Here is a 25,279-nt window from a genome sequence, read left to right as displayed (position 1 = left end):
AGGGTAGCAGGGCTTTAGATCAACAGTATGTACCATCCGAACATCTTCCCCAGTGTTCTCCAGAGAATTTCCATCTCAAAGCCAGCTTTGCAGTGAACTGTTTGGCCACCTTTGACAGAAGACGAGAACGGACTCAGACACAAGACTGGTTTCTGCACCATCACTGCTTAGCTTTGATTCTGTTGGCCTCCACTCTGGCTAGAAATGTATGGTGGTGGTGGCCTGCATCAGAGATAGAGCAGTCAGGTGAAACGTTGTAACTTTGCAAGTATCTGTCCATCGGCCTTTCAGTGGTCTTCTCAGGTTTAGTTTGGAGTGAGTGACCCCGGAAGTCTCCTGGACAGCAGAGTTCAGCACAAATTGGAACTCTGGAAGATGATTCTGACTTGTGTGCTGATCCCCCACGAATGAAGCATTCATCCCCTTCAGGGTGCGGTTATACCCTCTAGGTAAGGTTGGTCTGAGGATGGTTGGCCGTGGTCAGTTTGTCAACTACATCCCAGTAGGTACATAGCTCTTTGTAGATTCCTGAGATTAACTGCTGACCTCATTCTGCGAAGGGAAATTTTTACCCGATTTGGAATTCCAGATCATCTTCTCTCTGACGAGGTTCATCTCATAAATCTATAAAGAGCTGTGTACCTACTGAGGTATTGTTGCCGAACTGACCATGGCCTACTATCCTCAGACCAACCAGATCGAGAGGGTAAAGAGAATATGTGTTCCATTTCAGGAAACTGCGTATGTCGCAAGTCACGACTTCACAGGAGAGCCATTTTAATGTTTTACATGTTTTTTTATCAAAATGCGTTTTTTGGCATTAATGTCTTCGGGAACATGGTAACTTTCATGCGCCTTAAGACATGAAGGTCAGTCAATCTGCAAAATTTCAAGAACTTTGAACGTTTTTTTAAGTGAAGTTGCAAAAACCATCAACCGCGATGATGAACCTGGCTCTCATGAGGACCCCCACAGGAAAGGAAGACCCAGAGTTACCTCTGTTGCAGAGGAAAAGTTCATTAGAGTTAACTGCACCTCAGATTGCAGCCCAAATAAATATTTCACAGAGTTCAAGTAACAGACCAATTTCAACATCAACTGTTCAAGGCTATTTTGAAGAATCTCAAATATAAAATATATTTAGATTTGTTTAACAATTTTTTGGTTACTACATGATTCCATTTGTGTTATTTCATAGTTTTGATATCTTCAGTACTATTCTACAATGTAGAAAATAGTGAAAATAAATTAATAGGGTAAGTATTTTATATTTTTGCCAATTCTTTGTATTTTAGATTGGTTATTTGTTTTTGGAGGGGAGGGTAACTCTTAAGGATCGGTCCCTTTTTTTTTTTCAATTTTCAACCTTTTTTTGTACCATCATCTTTGAAATGCAAGAGAAAGGCCATAATGTTTTATTCCAGGCCAGGTGCAATTTAGATTTTGGCCACTAGATGGCAGAAGTGTATGTGCAAAGTCTTAGACTGATCCAATGAAGCATTGCATATCTGTTAAAAATGTATCAAGACTGTCCAAATGTGCCTAATTTGTTAATTAGTAACTTTTCATGTTCAAAACTGCACTCTCCTCAAACAATAGCATGGTATTGTTTCACTGTAATAGCTACTGTAAATTGGACAGTGCAGTTTGATTAACAAGAATTTAAGCTTTCTGCCAATATCAGATATGTCTATGTTCTGGGAAATGTTCTTGTTACGTACAAACACAATGCTAATCATGCTAATCGCACAGCTCAACCAAAGTTTAACTGCACTGTTGGTTAAGGGCTTGTAAGTAAGAATTTCACTGTATTCGGCGCATGCGACTAATAAAACTTGATTTGATTTGAGTCCAAACTTTTGACTGGTACTGTATATTATGATGACATTTTGGAATGTTTTTATTTGTTTTGGCCTTCTGCAAGGTTTTTTTGTGTGTGTTCATGCACACAAAAAATGTCTTGAGGCAAGTCTACGCCCCTTCGTCGGTGATTGGTCAACAGTAGGGATTCTTCAATGAAGTGTTTTAATGCAAAAGTTTTACCTTGAGAAATACTGCTCGAAACATCCTAGTTAGATGTAGAATTGCGCAAATAAGATCTCCTCTGCAAAAACGTCCAAATAAATTACAGATTTCTCGAGTTATTTTAGATTAATTCGGACTATTTTGAGGAAGTGTATACTGGCTCTGTACTGTGTCATCTCAAGATGGACAAACTCTACTATTGCCGCTTTTTTCTTGTTTTTCAGGTGAAGGTCTTTTCAAGCTAACATCGAAGGTACGCGAGCACACTCGTTCGGCTAGGCATCAGCCGGACCGAAACATGCGGAAGCCTTTAGTACCAGTGAATGGGGGAGGCTGGCAGGCTTCAGATAGCTTAATGAGCAGGCTCCTTTAATTGACTGGCTGTTCTAATTGGCTCCCAGGGTGATGCTGTGAGGCTATAACACACGACCGACTATTAATCCACTGATTTAATACATCCTGGATGGGGAGGGAGGGAGGGTGAGAGGGGGATGGTAGGGAAGTTGCACTGATGATGGGGGGTTGGTATACAACCTGTCACTTTATTCTAATTCCTGACCATGGCCTTGGAGGGTGCCAGTGTGTGTGTGTGTGTGTGTGTGTGTGTGTGTGTGTGTGTGTGTGTGTGTGTGTGTGTGTGTGTGTGTGTGTGTGTGTGTGTGTGTTTAGGAGGTTAGAGGGTGACCCGCTGGCTTTAATCCACTAGCAGATGAAAACAGACTCCTGACACCATTTTAATTGCTTCTAATGCCTGAGCCCTGCGCTCCTCTCCCTCTCTATCTCCCTCTCTACATCCATTTATCCCCTCCTCCCCAATCCCTCCCACTCTTTTTTCATTTAAAGTGGCCTTGTCTGAATGTGGAGGAATATGGAGGGCTGGGATAAAAACACGTGGCTCTATCGTACTTAACAAACACACTGGTAGTCAGGGGATTCTACTTTATAATAGCTGTCACTGGGGCTCACCATTGGACATATGGCCCATTTATCAAACCAGAGGCAATTAGTCCAGAGCCTGGAGAGGACCGCCTGGAGCCCAGAGAGAGTGGGCCCTTTCCTGTCTGACAGATGGCAGTGGTGACGCTCTCCTATCCTCTGCTGCTGACATCCAGGCAGCCAGCTCCCTATCAGCCACATCAATCTGGCCCAGCCAGGCATGGCCTTCCAGCCGCCATTAACTATCAGCCCTAATGAGGCTGAGGCCAGGTTCCAGCATGGCACCTAACTTGAGAGGGAGGGCTGGGAGGGAGGAAGATTGGCTGCTTACTGTTGGGTATGGATGGGGGGCTAAAAGGAGAGCAAATAGGGTTCCAGGCAGAGGCACATATGATAATGTTGCTAAGACGCAACCGACCCTACTTATCCTAGACCCCCAGGCAGGAGCCATGGATTAGTTCATTGCTCTGGAGGAGGGGGGTTGCACTTCAAAACCCTTCAAAACCCTGTGACAGTTAGGCATCTCATGTTACACAATCTATTCACTGTGACTCCCCTAAAGGACAGTTTGAATGACCCTTCTACACACTGGAAAACAGCTGCCAGAGAATATACAATGAGTGTAGAAAACATTAAGAAGACCTGCTCTTTCCATGAAAGAGACTGACCAGGTGAATCCAGGTGAAAGCTATGATCCCTTATTGATGTCCCTTGTTAAATCCACTTCAATCAGTGTAAATGAAGGGGAGGAGGCAGGTTAATGAAGGATTTCTAAGCCTTGAGACAATTGAGACATGGATTGTGTATGTGTGCCATCCAGAGGGTGAACGGGAAAGACAAAAGATTGAAGTGCCTTTGAACAGGGTATGGTAGTAGGTGCCAGTCGCACTGATTTGGGTCAAGAACTGCAAAGCTGCTGGGTTTTTCATGCTCAACAGTTTCCCATGTGTATCAAGAATGGTCCACCACCCAAAGGACATCCAGCCAACTTGATGCAACTGTGGGAAGCATTGGAGTCAAAATGGGCCAGCATCCCTGTGGAATGTTTTTGACACCTTGTAGAGTCCATGCCCCGATGAATTGAGGCTGTTCTGAGGGCAAAAGGGGAGGTGCAACTAAGTACTTGGAAGGTGTTCCTAATGTTTTGTACACTCAGCGTACAGTTACACTGTTTCCTGTAGGCATGATGATCCAATTTCTGTTAGAAATGCTGTTTGGCAGTACTAGCGAACATGCTTATCCTATCCTGCAATTCAAACATACACCACTGATGCTAACTGGGAGTAGCCTACACTTTGTACTGAGGCAACTTTATTCCAAGGTCTGCATTTTTGCATACTGCTATCCATCCAGTAACATTGCTGTGTCAACGGTGTGCTTTGCTGTGCCATCCTGGTGCTGTGTCATCCAAAATCTCTATTCATAAATAATAGCTATATCTCTGGGTTTAAGTGTCTACCATCATAAACATTATGACGCTATAACTTACGTCACGGCAAACCTCTATCAGAAATGACGAGGCTCAATCGTTTTCTAGTTCACACGACAATGTGAAGTGTGAAGCCTCTGTGAGTTCCACCAGGGCTGTGTACAGTGCAGTCGTCTCAGAGGATAACTCTGTTCACGCCTCACAGCCAAACACAAGGTCACACTACACCTTATTAAGGACGGTCACAGCTAGACTGGAGAAGTATGTCTGTCCCTGGAACACCTGTTTAGTGTACCCTCCATGAGGCTGGTCTGCTAGCCTGAAGTATCTGCCTTGAAGGCCTGTTTACACGCACGCACGCGCACACACACACACACACACACACACGCACACACGCACACACGCACGCACGCACACCCAGCCTGCCAGCCAGCCAGCCAGAGCCTTAGGAGGATTAGAGCAGATGCCCGTCACCACACAAATCCACCATGGTAGTAGTGTAGATAGTGTAGTGCTAGCCTTCTAGCTGTTAGTGTATCGCTAAGGCTCTCTCTCATTTAGCTCTGGAGGAGTGATAACATGCTAATGAGAGTGGCTGTGTCTTCCAATGACTCTCAGAGCTCTCTGGCTCAGGCTGACTGGCAGCCATTACTGACTGGAGGCAAGAAGTGCTGTGTTGTCATTTTCTTTAAGTGCAGAGATGTTCGATTAGAATGGTAATGTGCATCAAATGCTGTGCGATAGATCATTATTAAAGGGTAGAACCTGAAGGCTCTGTCTGTTTGGTATATTTGGTTTCTCTCTCTCCATGCTAGAGCATCTTGATGTCTCATTGTTATCAGGAGTCTAATTCATCGTGTAACCTGAAGTGAGCATGTAAAAATGGCTTTTTAAGATTCCAATGTGTATTCCTGCCCATGTAAAAATCTTCAATAACCAAGGCATAACCTATGCTGTGTATCCACCAAACTATTCTAGCGTATGTCTACATGAGAGACCATCCAAACAAGGGTGTATCCCTCCAAATGTAAACCCAGTGTGTATTGTAACTTAACTAAACTTAACTCACCCTTGTTCCTCCATCATCTCCTGCAGCTCCATGCACTTCAGCTCCACTCTCCTCTTCCTTTCGTGGTCTAGGATCTCCCTATGGGCCTTCTTCACCAGTACAGGCTCTGGTCTGGGCTCCTCCTCTTCCACCTCAGGCCCCTCCTCTTCTTCTGGCTTGGGCTGCACGGCCGGGGTGGGCACTGACGCTGACCCGCCTGACCCCGCATCTGTTCCTGCCAGGTTCACGGCAGCAGGGGGCACACCGTTGACACTGTCCTGGGGGGAAGGCACCCTCGCCCCATCGTACATGGCCACAATGCTCTGTAGAAACAGACAGAGAAGGAGAGACAGAGGAGAGAGATATAGAGAGATAGTGAGAGAGATGGAGAAAGATTAGATAGATAGATAGATAGATAGATAGATAGATAGATAGATAGATAGATAGATAGATAGATAGATAGATAGATAGATAGATAGATAGATAGATAGATAGATAGATAGATAGATAGATAGATAGATAGATAGATAGATAGATAGATAGATAGATAGATAGATAGATAGATAGATAGATAGATAGATAGATAGATAGATAGATAGATAGATAGGGAGGGAGGGAGGGAGGGAGAGCAAGAGAGAGAGAGACGGGGGGTTTAGTGGGACCAGTTCAATTGTTTACCTGGCATATACTTTAAGTTTATATTTCACACAAATGCATTTATTTGCATTTCCAACTGTATAAGGATGCATTTCCAACTCTGTTACAATGGCTAATGTAGAGTATGTTAAGATAAGGGGTGGGGGATGATTAGGGGGAGGTCGGAGGCCTGTTATAAGCGTAACAGAATCTGGGATGGCAGGCTCCTGAGGTGCGAGAGGTTCACATTTTTCTAAACTGCTCTGTCTCCTCAGATGGCAAACAATAGGCGGATCCTGGACGTTCCTAACAAGCCCCTCATTACCTGTTTCAGACTTTTGGCTTCTCATAACACATTCTGTTAAGCCAACCATGCAAATAGTACTGTACTGTATTCCTCATCACAGAAAAGTGAGCTGCTGCTGTGGTAGTTTTGATGGTTATGTCTCTGGACAGGATGAAGTATTTTTCCCTTAACTGAGCAACACCACACACACTCTCTCACACACAGACGCACACACACAGTCAGGGTTATTTTGGATCGTAGGCACATGTCGACATGCATCACTACCAACCGAACCGGCCGCCGACAGCAGCCGCAGCAGCAGCCTCTGGTCCATGCATGCGTCAACACTAGAGTAGCTGACAGATCTATACTGTAGGACAAACAAGTCTCGTGACACCGATTGTACACACACTGTAGATCAAGGTCACATAAACAAAGTATAGCCTAATAGATGAGTTGGAGAGGAGAGGAGAGGAGAGGAGAGGAGAGGAGAGGAGAGGAGAGGGAGAGGAGAGGAGAGGAGAGGAGAGGAGAGGAGAGGAGAGGGAGAGAGAGAGGAGAGAGGAGAGGAGAGGAGAGGAGAGGAGAAAGCTGGGGAAATATGACTCCCTTCAGGACATACTGTGGCCCGTATCCACAAAAAGTCTCTAGGATCAAGTTTGACTTCTAGATCATAATGAATAAGATTGCATGGACATATCCTAGATCAGCACTCCTGCTCTGAGACGCTTTGTGGATACAGGCCCTGGCTTAGCCTGCAGTGAGTGAGAGGATATTGAAAATCACTCACACATACTATAACACCCAGATAATGTGTACGTTTGGACATGTGTTGAACACACAACAAAGACTGAATATAAACAAAAATGGATCGCTATTGTCCTGTCTTTGGCTATGCCGGATTAAGTGATATTACATGCTATTCTATAAAATAATTTCTCCGTAATTAATATTACCTGATTGAGCTAATCATGTAAATGTAATTAACTAGAGAGTCGGGGCACCACAAAATAATATTTATAGAGCTGTTATCTTCCGAATAAACTCTTAAAGACCTAGTAATATTTTACATCAATAGCAGTCAATATTAATCGTCATCTTAATTCAGTCTCATCTGAAAGTTGTAAATTCTTGGATATCTGCACGAACCCTGGCTAACAAGTTGAATCAGCAATACAAAATCTTAACAGTATCTTAAGCATTCTAAATTACCGCCCATTCGGAAAAGGAAAATGCAATAAATATTTACTCTGAGCTGCGCTTCGGTAGGTTGGTGGTAGATGGAAGGCCGTGTTGCCCAACCGAGTCCTTTGTCCTTTGAAGAATGTCTCTGGTGGTAAATTGAATACGTTGTAGTAACGTCGTTGTGTGGTAGACGGGATACTCTGTCTGTTCCTTCCTAACCTGCGTTTGCAGCTGCTGTTGCTAACTCAACGGCTAGGAGGTATCACTTCTGTAGTGAATAAGAGTTCAAAGTTCATACCATTCGCAACCAAAGCTCACACTGATGTTGGCTTCGTTCTGTAGTTATTATCTGAACCATTCTGAAATCGGACCGTCGTCCTCACATCCTCGGAACAGGAGGTTATATTGTCGTCAAGGCTTTATATAGGAAGGGAGGGGAGGGCGTGTTTGAAAAGTTTTATAGCCCATGTCCCTTCACAGGGGCGGGCCACTGATTGAGCAGAGCCCTACCTTATGAAAACCCAAATCTCACCTTTTAGAAGCTAAAATCACATTTCATCCCATCACGAATAATTTCATATTCAAACATTTAAATTGAACAACAATTCCATGTGAATCCGATAACTCTGATATGTAGACTTTCCACTGTAGAGTTTATGTCATCTTATCATTGATGAGAATGTCTCAGATGACAACCGAACTGACATCATATTCATTAAGTACCACCGCATATGTTCAATTGATCGGATTACCAGAATATAGTTAATTTCCCCCCACCTTCTGATGTTCCCAGAATCTCTATGTTAACCAAGGGGTTTGCAAATGTAACATCAGTAGGGTAGACAGAGGAAGAAGGGGGAAAGAAACCTACCCCCAGGCCAACGTCATGACACTATGCTGTAGTCAAAAAGCTAGATTCAAATACTGTTTTAAAGTAAAAAATCTTGTACATTTATATCCTTTTTTCCTTTTTAGACAGTGAAAGTAGCGCTCACAAGCCAAAAGTGGTCCCCGAAAAATGTAAGTTATTTGGCTAGAACTCGAATTGCTAGGGGGCTGGCCCACGTAAGTGGAAATGTATAGAAAATGGTGCAGCACAGCTTCCAAAAAAACAGTCGCTTTCAAACTAGGGATTTTGTGGTAAATTGAGGTAAAACTAATTGTGCTCATAGATTATGCATGAATGAACTACACATCGACAAATCCAGCCCAAAGCAGGAGACTTAAAAATATATATTGTAGTCGCCAAAGTTCCAGAACATGTCTTTAAGTATCAATGTGACTTGCAAAGTTCCATTCACAATACAAGTGGATGTATACATTTCCACATCTGAATGCTGTCCTGTTCTGGCTAGGCTCAGACTGGGGTTGTGATTGAGATGGATAGGTTAGTGATGCAGGCGTGTGATGCCTAAGAGCACACACATTCCAACACACGCACAACACAGACACATCTTCCCTCCCTACCCCAGCACCGGTTGGTCCTGCAAAACTAATGGCTTCATTTTTCACTGAGGAGTCAGAAAAGCCCAGCCAGGGCACTTCATCACTGTCACAGATAGGAGAGTTAGGGGAGGATGGGTAACAAGATCTCATAGTTTCAAATCCTGTGCATTATGGATTAATGTCTATTTTTGACGCATTAATTAAGCGTGGTCACAAGGTTAAGTCTGCGAGGTTACAGGGCTAAAACAGAAACAACTCAAAGGGTTAAGTTTAGATATGAATTACGATTGGTCAAGGTTAGGGCTACGGTTTGGGAAAGGCTTGCTAGAGCATTGTGAACTGCTGTGACGCAGTGGACAGAACAGCACATTTCAGTCTGAGCAGTGCACTTTGCCTCTGAGCATCATGAGTTCATGCCAGTGCTGAGCAATAGTTGCACTTTTTTTGGTGAGCAGAGCAGAAGGCATATATAGACGTTCTCAGGACCTTTTCAAACGTACAAAATAGAAGTGTATTTCTAGTGATCAGCCTGGGATGAGAGAGTTAGGGGATGAGAATGATGTAATACTCACTCAGTGTAGTCAGTGTAGACCATCATCTCTGAGTGCCCAATCCCTGTCCAAAGCTCTGTAGTTTTAGCCTTCGATGACAATCAGCATAGCAACGGTAAGTAATCTTGGCACCCAGACCCAAATCTCGCGTGCTTGCTGGTCAGCTACAGTACCATAGAATAGAACAAGTCTGTCACGAGAGACTGCATCAAGTGAAGAGTTCATTTTCAAAATGCTAAATCCACCAATTTTTCACATTTGTGTTTTTTCACCAGAAATAATTTCTTATGGGTACCTTCACGAGTGAGTAAAATATTAGTTTTCTCAGATGTTGTATTCAAAGATTTGAGATGTTTATTAAAATGTGTTTTTTTTGTTGTAAAAAAATGCTATATATCCATTGTTTAGCTGCTAATGGAATACTTTATATTTGAATGTATGTGGTTGTCTCACCTAGCTATCTTAAGATGAATACTGTAAGTTGCTTTGGATAAGAGCATCTGCTAAATGTCTTAAATGTCAAATTTAAATGTTTTACATACAGATCTCATATTACTGTAATTGATACATTTTTAAAACATTTTTTACATTTGATTAAATATAGATGTCACATATCTATAATTTGTAGTTATTTGTTACATTTGACTGTGTAAAATCTAGGAGTACTCCTTATTTGGGGTGGCAGGTAGCCTAGTGGTTAGAGCGTTGGACTAGTAACCGAAAGGTTGCAAGATCAAATCTCCGAGCTGACAAGGTAACAAATCTGTCATTCTGCCCTTGAACAAGGCTGTTAACCCACTGTTAATAGGCCTTCATTAAAAATAAGAATTTGTTCTTAACTGACTTGCCGATTTAAAAAAAGATCAAATAAAAAAAATATCTGAGAGTGAGACGATATAGCGTTTCACAAAAATATGACATGAAACACGATTTTTTTTTGAGAGATGAAAAGAATATATTTAAAAAATAAGGTCATCGAACAGCCCCTTGCTGTGAAAAGAAAAATGTTAGCATTTTGGAAAGAAGCTTTTCAAGTGTAAAGATAGTTGTATGTATAACCTCCAATGGAGTTTTTTGGTGTGTCACTGACTGGGTAAAACAGCATTACTGTATATAGTGATGTGTTTCGTTCGTTGTTGAGAGGCAACAGTGAGTCTTGATTCTGTCTCTGATTATGCTGGGTAAAGTAGCATTATAGTGATGATGTTTGATTTTGGGGAGCTGTGCGTTGGTAAACAAGCTGTGTTGTGAATTCACAGTGACGTGACTCTGTTAACTGTGTGTGTGTGTCTGTGTGTGTGTGTGTGTGTGTGTGTGTGTGTGTGTTGTGTGTGTGTGTGACTGACTGATAGAACAGAACAGGTGGCAGGACAGCAGGAGAAATCACCACTGAATCTATTTTACAGTAAATCACCACTTGATATTCTGTGACAGTCTCTCTCATCCACACAGACAGACAGACAGACAGACAGACAGACAGACAGACAGACAGACAGACAGACAGACAGACAGACAGACAGACACAGGCACAGACACAGACACAGACACAGACACACAGACACACACACACACACACACAAACACACACACACACACACACACACACACACACACACACACACACACACACACACACACACACACACACACACACACACACACTCACTTGCCCTGAAGAAGATTCCAAGGAGGACATGAACTCTTGTCTGTTTGTTTGGTAAAACTGTCCTGTAATTGCCATATGGTGAGCAGGATTGGAACAGGACAAGCAGGCTGGCGTTGAAGAGAGATATGAGAATACAGACGTGGGATCTTCATTTGATCACCCTGTTGTTGTAGGAAATGTCCTGTACAGCAGGAAATGCAAACTTGTAGTGTATTCAAGATTTAAAAAGGCTTCTAAAGTTTGCAATTTCCAATTTAAATTTCAGACATGATTTGCCCTAACTAAAATGTATCAACCCCATCAAAAATGTCCATTAATTATAATTCCCACATTAATTCACATTTCCTGTTGCTGCATGAATCCAGCTGAGAGAAACTGGTCAAATTAAGATCCCACACCGGTAAATAAATTGTGACTGTGTTGAGTGACCATAACTGTTTTTATATTAGGTAGACAACACAACAACAAGACAATCTTCCTATGATGTCCTGTCTTTACTAAATAACAGCATCCTTCCTTGCTTTACAATCAGTCTACTGCATCTGCTGTTGCCAGTAGCCTGGGGCAGACCAGGCCTGGGTCTGTCTCTGACATCAGCCTACAATGTAGAGGAGACAGGGCTGGATGCTGGATGCCATTACCCATGCTATTCACGTGCACAATGGCCCAAATGTCTGAGCCGCTGGCTCGCCCCAGGTGACACACACACACACACGCACGCTCACACAGGCACGAACAGATCACCTCATCTCATTGAAGCACCATGGGGGGCCACACACAACGCTGACACTATAATGTATCCTCCCTGCAAATCATATCAAATCAAATGCAACAGGTGTAGAACTTACCGTGACATGCTTACTTACAAAGCCCTTAGCCAACAACACAGTTCAAGAAATAAATAGAGTTTAGAAAATATTTACTAAATAAACTAAAGTAAACATGTATTTTCTTATTTTGTAACAAAAGTAACAAAAGAAAATTACATAACAATAATGAGGCTCTATACAGGGGGTACCGGTACCAAGTCAATGTGGAGGTAATTTGTAAAGGTGGAGGTAATTAGTGGAGGTAATTTGTAAAGTGACTATGCATAGATAATAAACAACGAGTAGCAGCAGTGTAAAAACAAAGGCGGGTCAATGTAAATAGTCCAGGTGGCCATTTGATTAACTGTTCAGCAGTTTTATGGCTTGGGGGTAGAAGCTGTTAAGGAGTCTTTTGGTCCTAGACTCGGCACTCCGGTTCCGCTTGCCGTGCGGTAGCAGAGAGAACAGTTTAGGACTTTAGTGACTGCAACTCTGTACCGGAGTCTGTACGGACAACAACAGACTGGAACTACATTAAAATGAACATGTCAAATAAAAAACTGTGTGAAAACAACAGATGATCCAATCCGGCAGAAATGCCCCAACAGATCCCAGGTGTTGGGTCTAAAATAATGACGGTGATGGGAACATAACACCTCACCACATGAACACATCATGTAAATCCAGTTAGTTATGTCTGGTGGTCCTTGGTCATTTCCTGTTGTTCCCACGAGAGACCATGGAAAAATATGTTTCCTTTCTCTCAAGTTAACAACTAAATTGTTTAATTTGTTTAAATGAAACAGTCACTGCAGAAAGAGGCTTGTCAGGGGGCTGATAAGGTGGCAGAACACAACAGTTATCTGTGTGTGAGTCCTGTTCCTCTGGGAGTTTATCTGAGAACTATTACTGATGGGGAGGCATTTTTATCCATTGTTTCAAGGGTGAAGAAGGTTGCTTGCAAGACTGAAGTATATCGGTCACACATACTAGGCCTACATGTAATATACTGTAATAATAAAAGCCATTTAGCAGGCGCTTTTATCAAAAGCGACGTACAGACATGCGTGCATTAATTTTTGTTACCAAGGGTCCCAGGAATCGAACCCACAAGCACCAACGCCATACTCTACCAACTGAAGTACAGAGGACCAGATGATTATATCCACATGCTCTTACTATCAGTGTGATATAAATTAGCGTCTAGGAGCAACAATGACTCAGCCGCGAAGTGGTAGGCCACACAAGCTCACAGAACGGGACTGCTGAGTGCTGAAGTGTGTAGCGTGTAAAAGTCGTCTGTCTTCGGTTGCAACACTGGGGCTGGGGCTGTTTTTCATGGTTCGGGCTAGGCCCCTTTGTTCCACTGAAGGGAAATGTTAATGCTACATGTCACGTTGGTATGAAGGATCAGGAGACAGGCGCAGGAATGCTTAACAGGGTTTTTTAGTATACCCAAATTACAGGCACGGGGACGAAGACCAAACAAACACGCATACAAAACACAGGGTTGAAACCCAAAGAAAAGAGCAAGGAGTACCTCGAATAAATAACAGAAGTGCACAATGATACCACATGGGATGATAACCGTAATCATCTGTGCAATACAAGTGGCACGAAAGCCAAAACAACACAGCACAGTTACTCACACGACCAACGGACATTGTAACAATAATCAACAAGAACACGGTGATCAAAGGGCACACTTATACAATTACGAATCAAGGAAATGGGGACCAGGTGTGCGTAGTGACAGTTCCGGAGGGATCCGTGACACACTATTGCATACAATGATATTCTAGACGATTCTGTGCTTCCAACAGTTTGGGGAAGGCCCTTTCCTGTTTCAGTATGACAATGCTCCCGTGCACAAAGAGAGGTCCATACAGAAATGGTTTGTCAAGATTGGTGTGGAACTTGACTGGCCTGCACAGAGCCCTGACCTCAACCCCATCGAACACCTTTGGGATGAATTGGAACGCCGGCAGCGAGCGAGGACAAATCGCCTTAACATCAGTGCTAAACCTCACTAATGCTCTTGTGGCTTCATGGAAGCAAGTCCCCGCTGCAATTTTCCAACATCTAGTGGACAGCCTTCCTAGAAGAGTGGAGGCTGTTATATTTTGGAATGCAATGTTCGACGAGCAGGTGTCCACATACTTTCAGTCATGTAGAGTAGGTGTTTCTCTTGTCCAGATGTGTTATGGCCGTGTGAATAGCGATGGAAATGGCATCTTTCGTGGATCTCTTGGAGCGGGAGTGGGTCCAGTGTGCCTGGCATGCTGGCCTTGATGTGGGCCAAGACCAGCCTCTCAAAGCACTTGATGATGACCTGGTGAATGCGACGGGAATGTCATTTGGGCATGTCACCTTGTTTTTCTTGGGCACTGGGACGATGATGGTCTTATTGAAGCAAGTGTGGACTACAGCCTGGGACAGGGACAGGTTGAAGATATCCGAGAAGATGCCCGCCAGCTGGTCAGCACACACTCTGGGCCGGCGCCATTAGGAGTTTCCACTCTTTTGAGAGTTTTCCTCAAGTCAGCCTCGGAGAGCGAAAGCACCTGGTCGTCCAGAGCAGCGAGAGTCTTCCTGGATGGTTCGGTATTGTCTGCCTCGAAGAAAGCATAGAATGTGTTAAGCTCATCTGGGAGGGAGGCTTCGGAGGGCACCACACAGCTGGATTTGCCTTTGTAGTCTATGATAGTCTGTGGTCCTTGTCACATGCATCCTAAGTCTGAGTTGTCCAACATCAATTCAAGTTTGAGTCTGTATGGGTGGTTATCTATTGGATGAGTTTTTCTGGAAGGGTGGATATTTTTGGTTGTGTGTGTGTGTGTGTGTGTGTGTGTGTGTGTGTGTGTGTGTGTGTGTGTGTGTGTGTGTGTGTGTGTGTGTGCGTGCGTGCGACTGATAGGACAGAAAAGGTGGCAGGACAGCAGGAGAAATCATCACTGAATCTATTTGTGACTGACCGCCTTGATGCCTTGATTTGGTCTTATGTAACAAAATTTGAAATAATTTTGGATAAAAGAAGACAGAGTTACAAAATTGTATATCATACGCTGCATTTGAGGAACAATGGGAAGGTAATTCTGCTTTGAAAGTTGATAAACCTGTAACCTCACTTTTGAGAAAATGGCCTTTGAACATTTTGGTACCTACTGGAGAGCTCTTCATTGCCTACACCCATTCAGCATTGTTCACACCCTCTTATTCTTTAGCCCCACCCATCTCTTTAAGGGTTGATCCGAGCGTTCTGTCCTTTCAACAGCAGTCAAACACTCAAGCTAACTGGCTAATGTTGGCCAGCTACTTCCAGACACAAATAAGAGAACAGCTCACTGACCATTATACTCGCCCCAGCAGAGCTGGTTAGGCTGTTATCATGTTATCCAGAGCGTTGGTGACTGCAACTGTGCTGCTGGAAACAATTTTGTCAATATTTACCGACACCAGCCATTTTCAACGGGTGTTGATCATTTGCAAATTCGTCAGTTATTCTGCACTCAGATGAAAGTGCTCGGAAATCAGAGAAGATAGCCAGAGCGAATTTACCAGCTACGTCTATCCCAACTCATGACATACTACCCTGCATGAATCTGCAGGTAGCTAACCGACCAGGTACAAGGTTAGCTAGCTAACAGCACACTTTAACTTGAAATGAAAAAAAACTTTCTGTCAAAATTAGAAACATGTAATATCTGAAAACGTAGATAGCCAGACTATCTTACCCGTCCGTATACATCATGGATGGGCACTTTTCACTGTCACGGCTGCCATGGTTGCCCTTAGTTTTAAGATGTAATCTGGAGACAGGTGTTTTCTCCATCTCCTTAGCCATCATACTCTAATTCCACTGATTTCAACACCCAGAAAGTGGAGAGCAGCAGTTCTATGCAGTTCTACTACGCAAACTATTTTTTTAAAATAAGCTGCGTTAGACAGGATTACCTACACATACTGGCCAGCTCAAATAAACAAAAGCGTGCTATATGGCAGACCAATTCGAACTCATGTCCAGCCCACTCATTATCTCAGCCAATCATGGCTAGCGGCAAGGTTGCTCACTTTTTCTGTGGCTAATAAAACTAGGCTTGTAATTTAGCAATTTTATTCACATTTACAGATGGTATACAAGTTTGTTATTAAGGCGCATGAAAGTTCACATGTTCCATAAGGCATTTCTGCCAAAAAACACATTTAGATAAAAAAAGAAGAAAAGTTTATGTTCAAAAGGCTCTCCTGTAAGTAGTGACCAGCGACATACGCCTAGTTTCCTGAAATGAGTAACATTTTACACTAAATCACCACTTGATATTCCGTGACACTCCTCTCTCTCATCCACATACACGCACAGACAGGCAGAGAAACTGAAAATTCGATTTTCACTTTGGTTTTCCACGTGTGAAAGTGCAAATTCGAGTTTGCAATTTCACATGTGAGAGTTAGATTTTCACGTAAATGTTTTACACACGTGAAGGTGAAATTCTATTTTGGAATGGTTCATGACTGGTAGGCTTTCACATGTGAAAATGCAAATGTGATTTTCACATGTGAAACTACAATTCACAATGAGGTGAAAAACATGTTATTCTCCTCACATGTGAAAAGGTGGTAACGTGAACTCTAAATGTAATACATGTGAACAACTGACGACACATGTCTCATTTGTTTTCACACGTTAAAACAGCTATCTTACATGTGTTTTCTTGTAAGGGAAGTAATAAAATGTTATGAAAAGTGTGTAAGTGGTACGCTGTTCAACTAAAATAGTATAACAATCTTTAATCAATGACAATAATATTGTCCAGTAGCACTCACTTCTGTCATCATCAAGTGCTTTAAAAGGCTAGGACCATATCACCTCCATCTTATCCAAAACACTAGACACACTGCAATTTGCATATCGCTCCAACAGATCCACGGACGACGCACACTACCTGGATAAGAGAAATACCTATGTAAGAACGCTGTTCATTGCTTAGCCTTCAACATCATAGCGCCTCCAATCTCACTACTAAGCTCATGGACCTGGTTCTGAACACCTCCCTGTGCAACTCGGTCCTGGACTTCCTGACTGGCCGACCCCAAGTGGTGAAGGTAGAAAACAACACCTCCTCCACACTGATCCTCAACAAGGGGGCCCCACATCGATGCGTGCTTAGTCCCCTCCTGTACTCCCTGTTTACCCATGACTGCATGGCCATGCACGTCTTCAACTCAATCATGAAGCTTGCTGACAACACAGCAGTGGTAGGCCTGATTACCAATAACAATAAGACAGCAGGACTCTCCAACCCTGTTCCTGGAGAGCTACCATCCTGTAGGTTTTCGCTCAAAACCTAATCTTGCACCACTGATTCTAACAATTAGCTGGTTGATAAGCTGAATCAGGTTAGTTACAGCTAGGGTTGGAGCGAACACCTACAGGAGGGTGGCTCTCCAGGAACAGGGATAGAGAGTCCTGTACTACATGGAGGAGGTGAGAGCCCTGGTGGAGTGGAGCCAGGAAAATAACCTCTCCCTAAACATCAACAAAAGAGCTGATCGGGGACTACAGGAGACAGCAGAGAAGGTACAGCCCCATCCACATCAACAAGGCGGAGAGGGTCAAAGGTTCCTCAGCGTGCACATCACTGACAATCTGAAATGGTCCCTTCACACAGACAGCGTGGTGAAGAAGTTGCAACAGTGACTCTTCAACATTAGTAGGCTGCAGAAATTTGGCTTGGACCCTAAGATCCTTACAAACTTCTACAGATGCACCATTGAGAGCATCCTGTTAGGCTGTATCAGCACCTGGTATGGCGATTGCACCGTCTGCAATCGCAGGGCTCTCCAGCGGGTGGTGGGGTCAGCCCAACGCATCAACAGGGGCACACTGCCTGCTCTCCAGGAGCACACTGCCTGCTCTCTCTACAGCACCTGGTGTCACAGAAAGGCCAATAAAAACATCAAGGATCTCAACCACAGCCTGTTTACCCTGTTACCATCTGGAATGCAAAGTACAGGTATATCAAAGTTGGGACAGAGAGACTGAGAAACAGCTTCTATCACCATGCCATCAGTCACCAATAACCAGTAGTACCCTGCCCTGAACCTTAGTTACTGTTCTAGCCTGATACCACCTGGTACTCTACCCTGCACATTAGAGACTGCTGCCCTATGTGCATAATCATTGAACACTGGTCACTTTACTCATGTTTACATACTGCTTCACCAACTTTATGTATATACTGTAGTCTAGTCATGGCTCATCCTATATATCTTATTTTGTTATATTTCTGGATTATGTGTGCATCTTTTTTTATTGCTAGGTATTACTGCACAATTGGAGCTAGAAACACAAGCATTTTTTCTGCACCTGTGTACACAACCAACAAATTTTGATTATATTTTAAATGATCACTTGTACTGAATTTGCACTATGACCCTAACTGGGATTTGAATTCACAACCTCTGTATTTGGAGTATGCTGATATTTTTGCTGCGCCACAAAGTCTGTAGCATTCTCAGAAGTTCCCTGAGCATTTATTATCTATAATCAGTGACGACCCGTCATTCAGGGCAGGTGTTTTGAGCCCCACACTTTTAGGTTAAAAAATAAATAAAATAATAAAAATAATATATTTTTTTTGTGGGGGGAGCTTGCCTGTTTTGCTTGTTATTTGGCATTAATACGTGTCACATATCAGTTTGCAAACAATGTACTAAAAAAAGAGTGAGTTAATAAAACCGCATACAAACATGGTCTCTTTTTTGCTTTCTTGAGTAAGGCAGCTCCAAAATGCAGGTATTTCAGCCTAGCTCAGTGCTTTCTGTGGTGGTAGGGCTAGCCAGCAGAAAGTACAGAGCGTTGCACCTGATTGGCTCAGTCTTCTGTTGTGATTGGCTCAGTTTTCTGTCACTCATGGGACAGTACGTCATCCCCAATTCTAAGGTTAGAGCTCAAAAAATGCCATAGAGTTATAGTAGAAGTGCCCAACTAAGAAGGCTCAAGGTCTTTGGCCACAGATATAATGACATCAAATCACGTGATAGCTTTGATTGGACTGATCAACATCATACTTTGAAAATCTTAGCTAGCAAGCTAACAGTCATCACCATGAATCAAGTCAACATTCAAATCATTTTCAATTCTTGTCATATGAAGAGAAATTAGAGATAAAATGTCTCGGTGCTCATCGGCCATTGGACATAAACATTACACAACAAGTTGGAAATCGCACATTCAATTCAACAATGAGTGGTTTGGGAAGGAATCAGTGGCTAACTGTGAGTTCAAGACAACTGGAAACTCGGAAAGAATTAGCTACAACTGGAAAAATACGTTTTGAATGGTCATTCAACTCGGAATTGTAAATCCGGAATCTTTCTCTTTGATGACAAAATTTGCCCACAAAGGACCGCCGCGCCACTTTCCTGTTCAAGCACATCACAACGTGAGTCCAAAAATGTCTTATGCTGCTTCATAAATGATATAGTATACCAGAGAGATATGTATACTGTAGCTAAAGTAATACAACGTGTATGTTGTGTAGTAGGCTGTTAGTAGCTCATGTGAAACACCCTAATCATTTGGTCTATTTTCACAAACACGGTATTGTAAACACATCGTTCGTGGCCGATGTGTGCTTGTTTGCCTATAATCTGTTTTAGAGAAATGTAATCACCGAATATTGTTAGAGCTTTCATTGTCTGTTTATATGTAAGAACGGCCCATGTTCTGAATTCTGTCGCTGTACATTTCAAAAGTGCTGAACAAATAGTTATATTGAATACGTTCGTCGTCTCGCGCTCATTAATGTCCTAATCGAAATTACGGATTTCCTATTATCAGCTCGTTGTCCCCTTATGCCAATGTTTGTACATCTCAATTGTCAGTAGAAACCACATTTGTTTAAGCAAGTCAGCCATATCAGATATGTTTTTTTAAAAGGCAGTAAATGAGGCTGAATGAACTGTAGCATTGGTAAGGTGTTGGTACTGCTGTTGGGACAGCTTTATGTAGGCCCTAACAGTTTGTGGGCACCATTTGTCACCGTTATAGTGCAATAAATGTATTGTTTAGTGTTGTGTTGTTGCTTTGCTGGCCTGCAACCCAATTATTATTTTTTGCCCCACCAAGATTTACATGCTAAAATCGCCACGGTCTATAACACATTTCTGCACTTAGCAAAAGTGCCATCTGTAGTGAGTTATTTTGATTTACTTATTTCATCAATTTGAGGCTTTTCTGTATAGTTGTCTAATGTTGGTGGGGCATATTATTCTGGTTTAATGTTACTCCTGAGTCACTATGATTAACATAATAGTTTTTCTTGTGTGCATTTTGAACAAAGCTGAGAGTTAATCTGAAGTCCAAAATGTAGGAATTACATGTGAATTCAGTCATTGACACAGACATGGTGGTGTAGCAGGAAGATCGGAATGACGTGAACTAAAAGGGTGTGAGTTCAAATCCCCAGTGGGAACATGTTGGTAAACATACACAATGTCATCATGTACATATGTCAGTGTGTCAAATATGTAAGTTGAAAACACTGTCGCTATTTCGTGTCATCCTAATACCCTGACTACAATGCTCGCGTCACAAAATAAATAGATCGCGCTGCAAGTCCTGCCTCTCCCATCACCTCATTGGTTTATAGAAGCAGGTACCCACATGCCATCTCCTCATTGGTTATTCCCACGTGGGTGATTGAAAGACAAACTTTTTTGCCGGTTGTCGTGGTAATACTATGAAAGTGTAGATGCCAACCACCATATAAGTTCCAAGATGAAAAATCCTGGAAGGAGGAGAGATGACTAGAAACGATTCGTGTTGACCGTTTTATGTGTGGATTAATTCTCGGGGTAGAGGACCTTGTGCATTTCAGGTAAAATAACAACTAAATGTTTATATCCCAAGGGAAATTAACTAGCAACAGCAAGCTAGCTAAACAGGACAAATTAGCTAGCAAGTGCAAGCTAACTAGCTAAATTGCCATACATGTTTAATGCTTTTCGACCTGTCCCCAAATTAATGTCATTGGTTCAGAATTTGTTTCGATATTTTAACCTGCGTGTCATGATTGCGTTTGGTGTAGGGGGACGAAATACATTTATGCACGATAGTGCACGCGCAGCCAGTTTGGGTTCCGTGTAACGAGTCATTTTTGTTTGCTGGACATCACCTTGGAAATCTCATGTGAAAAATATTTACATGTGAAAATTTTAATCCACATGTGAAAGGCTATGTGATCACGTGAAAATTCACATGTGAAATATCATCACATTTGAAGTGTTCACATTTCCCGTGAAATCATGTTATTCTCCACATGTGAAATCATGTGTTTTTTCCATAAGGGTTTGTCTCTCTCTCTCTCTCTCACACACCACTCTCTCTCTGTTTCTCCTCTCATCACCCTCCGCCTCTCTCTCCTTCACAATATCCTCCATTCTAATCTGACCCTTGGCTGGAGGCTGCTGTTTTTGTTTATTACAGTGTGGCACCCAAAGGATGTATTTGTCATCCTCAAAGTTGGAACTCTTCATTCCAGGCACGTGTCGCTTTCTGTGTGGTGACAGACCTGTGCCAACCTTTTGTTTTAATCAGACTCCGAGGGTGTATAGTGCATACCAATAGCAGAGCTCTTGAGAATAGTCATGTGAATACCAAAGAAGGTAGGAATAGACCTACACAGTACAAAGCATAATTTGAAGTGTCTGATTAAGGGTTCAAAAATGGAGGAAATCACCTTCACACAGTAATTGCACATTTCCTCATGTTCAGCATAACTCCCTGACTATGGGGGATACAATGACTGACTGACTGATGACCTGAATTGAATTAGACACACTAATTATGGTTACATAAATTACATTATAAACTGGGTGGTTTGAGCCCTGAATGCTGATTGGCTGACAGCCATGGTATATTAGACCCCGACGGGGTAAGAAGAAATTACTATCAGAGGCAGAGGGGGCCGTTCACACGGGCTTTAATTTATCAAGCAAGATATTGAGCCCTGCCCATGTCTCCTTGCTTAATAAAGGGTTATATTTTGTGCCTACAACTCAGTGCAATGATTTCGAAGTTAAGGGTAGACATGTTGAAGTGTTTTTTAGAAACATCCATTTAAGGGAATACTGTAGCTCCCCTAATCCTGATATTTCAACTGATCATGTAGGCTGCTCACCTGCACATACTCCGACTCCTTTTCGAAGAGTTATATTGTACATCCAGCCAATTGCAATCACTCTTTTGAGACATATTGCAGACTCGTTGAAAAATATGTTGGTAATCTCCTTAACTTGGCGCACCGATCCCTTTAGTGGGATAATTTTCTTCAACATCCGCTGAATTGCAGAGCACCAAATGAAAATTAAATTACTAAAAATATAACATTTTCATGAAATCACAAGTGCAATATACAAAAACACAGCTTAGCTTGCTGTTAATCCACCTGGTGTGTCAGATTTTAAAAAAGCTTTACAGGGAAAGGAAACCAAGCGTTTATGTGAGGACAGCTCTCAGTAGACAAAACATTACAAACAGCTAAGTAAAGTAGATTGGTCACGAAAGTCAGAAAAGCAATAAAATGAATTGCTTACCTTTGATGATCTTCGGATGTCTGCACTCACGAGACTCCCAGTTACACAATAAATGTTCATTTTGTTCGATAAAGATGATTTTTATATCCAAAAACCTCCCTTTGGTTGGCGCGTTTTGTTGAGTAATCCATAGGCTCGTGCAGGTCACAACGGGCAGACGAAAATTCCAAATAATATCCGAAAAGTTCATAGAAACATGTCAAACATTTTTTTATAATCAATCCTCAGGTTGTTTTTACAATAAATAATCGATAATATTTCAACCGAATGGTAGCCTTTTCAATACAAGAGAGAAAGAAAAGGTCTCGTTCCTGTGTCGCGCGCATGAACAAATCTGGGGACACCTAGCTATCCACTGATGCGATGTGATCATTCCCGCTCATTTTTTAAAATAAAAGCCTGAAACTATGTCTAAAGACTGTTCACACCCTGTGGAAGCCATAGGGAAAGGAATCTGGTTGATATCCCTTTAAAATGGGGGATAGGCTTGCAATGGAACAGAGTAGTTTCAGAAAAACAGCACTTGGATTTTCCTCAGGTTTTCGCCTGCAATATCAGTTCTGTTATACTCACAGACAATATTTTGACAGTTTTGGAAAATGTAGAGTTTTCTATCCTAATCTGCCAATTATATGCATATTCTAACTTCTGGGCCTGAGAAATAGGCAGTTTACTTTGGGAATGTTTTTTATCCAAACATCAAAATACTGCCCCCTTGCTTCAAGAGGTTATTAAGAACAAACAGGAGTACATATAAACTCAGCAAAAAATGAAATGCCCCTTTTTCAGGACCCTGTCTTTCAAAGATAATTCGTAAAAATTCAAATAACTTGTGAGGACTGCAGATGTGGCCAGGGAAATAAATAGCAATGTCCTTACTGTGAGATGCATAAGACAGCTCTAAAGGGAGACAGGACGGACAGCTGATCGTCCTCGCAGTGGCAGACCACGTGTAATAACACCTGCACAGGATCGATACATCCGAACATCACACCTGTGGGACAGGTACAGGATGGCAACAACAACTGCCCGAGTTACACCAGGAACGCACAATCCCTCCATCAGTCCTCAGACTGTCAGCAATAGGTTGAGAGAGCCTGGACTGAGGGCTTGTAGGCCTGTTGTGAGGCAGGTCCTCACCAGACATCACCGACAACAACGTCCCCTATTTGCACAAACCCACTGCCGCTGGACCAGACAGGACTGGCAAAAAGTGCTCTTCACCGACGTTGCGGTTTTGTCTCACCTTGGGTGATGGTCAGATTCGCATTTATCGTCGAAGGAATGAGCGTTACACCGAGGCCTGTACTCTGGAGCGGGATCGATTTGGAGGTGGAGGGTCCGTCATGGTCTGGGGCGGAGTGTCACAGCATCATCGGACTGAGCTTGTTGTCATTGCAGGCAATCCCAACGCTGTACGTTACTGGGAAGACATCCTCCTCCCTCATGTGGTACCCTTCCTGCAGGCTCATCCTGACATGATCCTCCAGAAATATCCGGGAACTTGCAGGTGCCTTGGTGGAAGAGTGGTGTAACATCTCACAGCAAGAACTGGCAAATCTGGTGCAGTCCATGAGAAGGAGATGCACTGCAGTATTTAATGCAGCTGGTGGCCACAACAGATACTGACTGTTACTTTTGATTTTGACCCTTCTTTGTTCAGGGACACATTTTTCCACTTCTGTTAGTCACATGTCTGTGGAACTTGTTCAGTTTATGTCTCAGTTGTTGAATCTTGTTATGTTCATACAAATATTTACACATGTTAGGTTTGCTGAAAAGAAAAGCAGTTGACAGTGAGAGGACGTTTCTTTTTTGATGAGTTTATTTCCATAATTTACCTATGGATGAAAAACAAGCTTTGCTTGATTTACAATCCGATACGTCAGTCCTTACCCGCCCTGTTGTTAAGGGTGGCTCGGTTGTACTCATGGATAGGGCAGTCTATGTAAATTAGTGTCATAGACAACTGCTTGACAAACCTTTTACAAGAAACTCTGAAGTGACCCCACTTCCCAATTTCAGAACACTATATTTACTGTCCTAGATGGGTATTTTAATTTCTGGTCAAATCACCCAAAAAAAACATGACTTTTCGGCTATTCAACATCCACCTAACTTTGCTGAAATTACACAAGAACATTACAAAACCTCCAGAGCGCCCTATTGTTGCGGGCATTGACGCAGTGACGGCCCCTTTATCGTCTTTTGATGACTTTTTTATTAGACCACTCGCAGAACAGCTCCCCTCCTTTGTAAAGGACACCAGCTGTAACCAGTGCGCTGACCGTCGGGAAGCAAGTACAGGGAGTAAGTGTTTTAATAAATAAACACAACATAATACAAAATAAGAAACACGAACAACGCACAGACATGACACAAGAACAGAAACAATAATGCCTTGGGAAGGAACCAAAAGGAGTGACATATATATAGGCAAGGTAATCAGGGAAGTGATGGAGTCCAGGTGAGTCTGATAATGTAACAATGGTGACAGGTGTGTGCCATAACGAGCAGGCTGGTGACCTAGAGGCTGGAGTGGGAGCACACGTGACACCAGCAGTATGATCTATATTATTGAATCTCTTGATCCTCTCCCTGATAATACTTTGTTAGTTACTTTTGATGTTGAGTCGTTATACACAAATATCCCACACGAGGGT

The 25,279-nt window shown here is 42.6% G+C and overlaps 1 protein-coding gene across 1 annotated transcript in view; it reads right to left on the bottom strand.

Annotated features, from left to right (window-relative positions):
* Positions 1-25,279, bottom strand: part of LOC112258336 (serine/arginine repetitive matrix protein 3) — a 143,424-nt gene that overhangs the window by 49,304 nt on the left and 68,841 nt on the right. Inside the window, exon 2 of the mRNA XM_024432648.2 lies at positions 5,460-5,761. Within this exon, the coding sequence (XP_024288416.1) occupies positions 5,460-5,749 (290 nt within the window). The 5' untranslated portion in view covers positions 5,750-5,761. The remainder of the gene's footprint in view (positions 1-5,459; positions 5,762-25,279) is intronic.

This window comes from Oncorhynchus tshawytscha, linkage group LG09 (assembly GCF_018296145.1).
Source record: "Oncorhynchus tshawytscha isolate Ot180627B linkage group LG09, Otsh_v2.0, whole genome shotgun sequence".
Classification (NCBI taxonomy): domain Eukaryota; kingdom Metazoa; phylum Chordata; class Actinopteri; order Salmoniformes; family Salmonidae; genus Oncorhynchus; species Oncorhynchus tshawytscha.
Note: the sequence above shows the minus strand (reverse complement) of the source record. Positions and strands in the feature narration are given on the sequence as shown.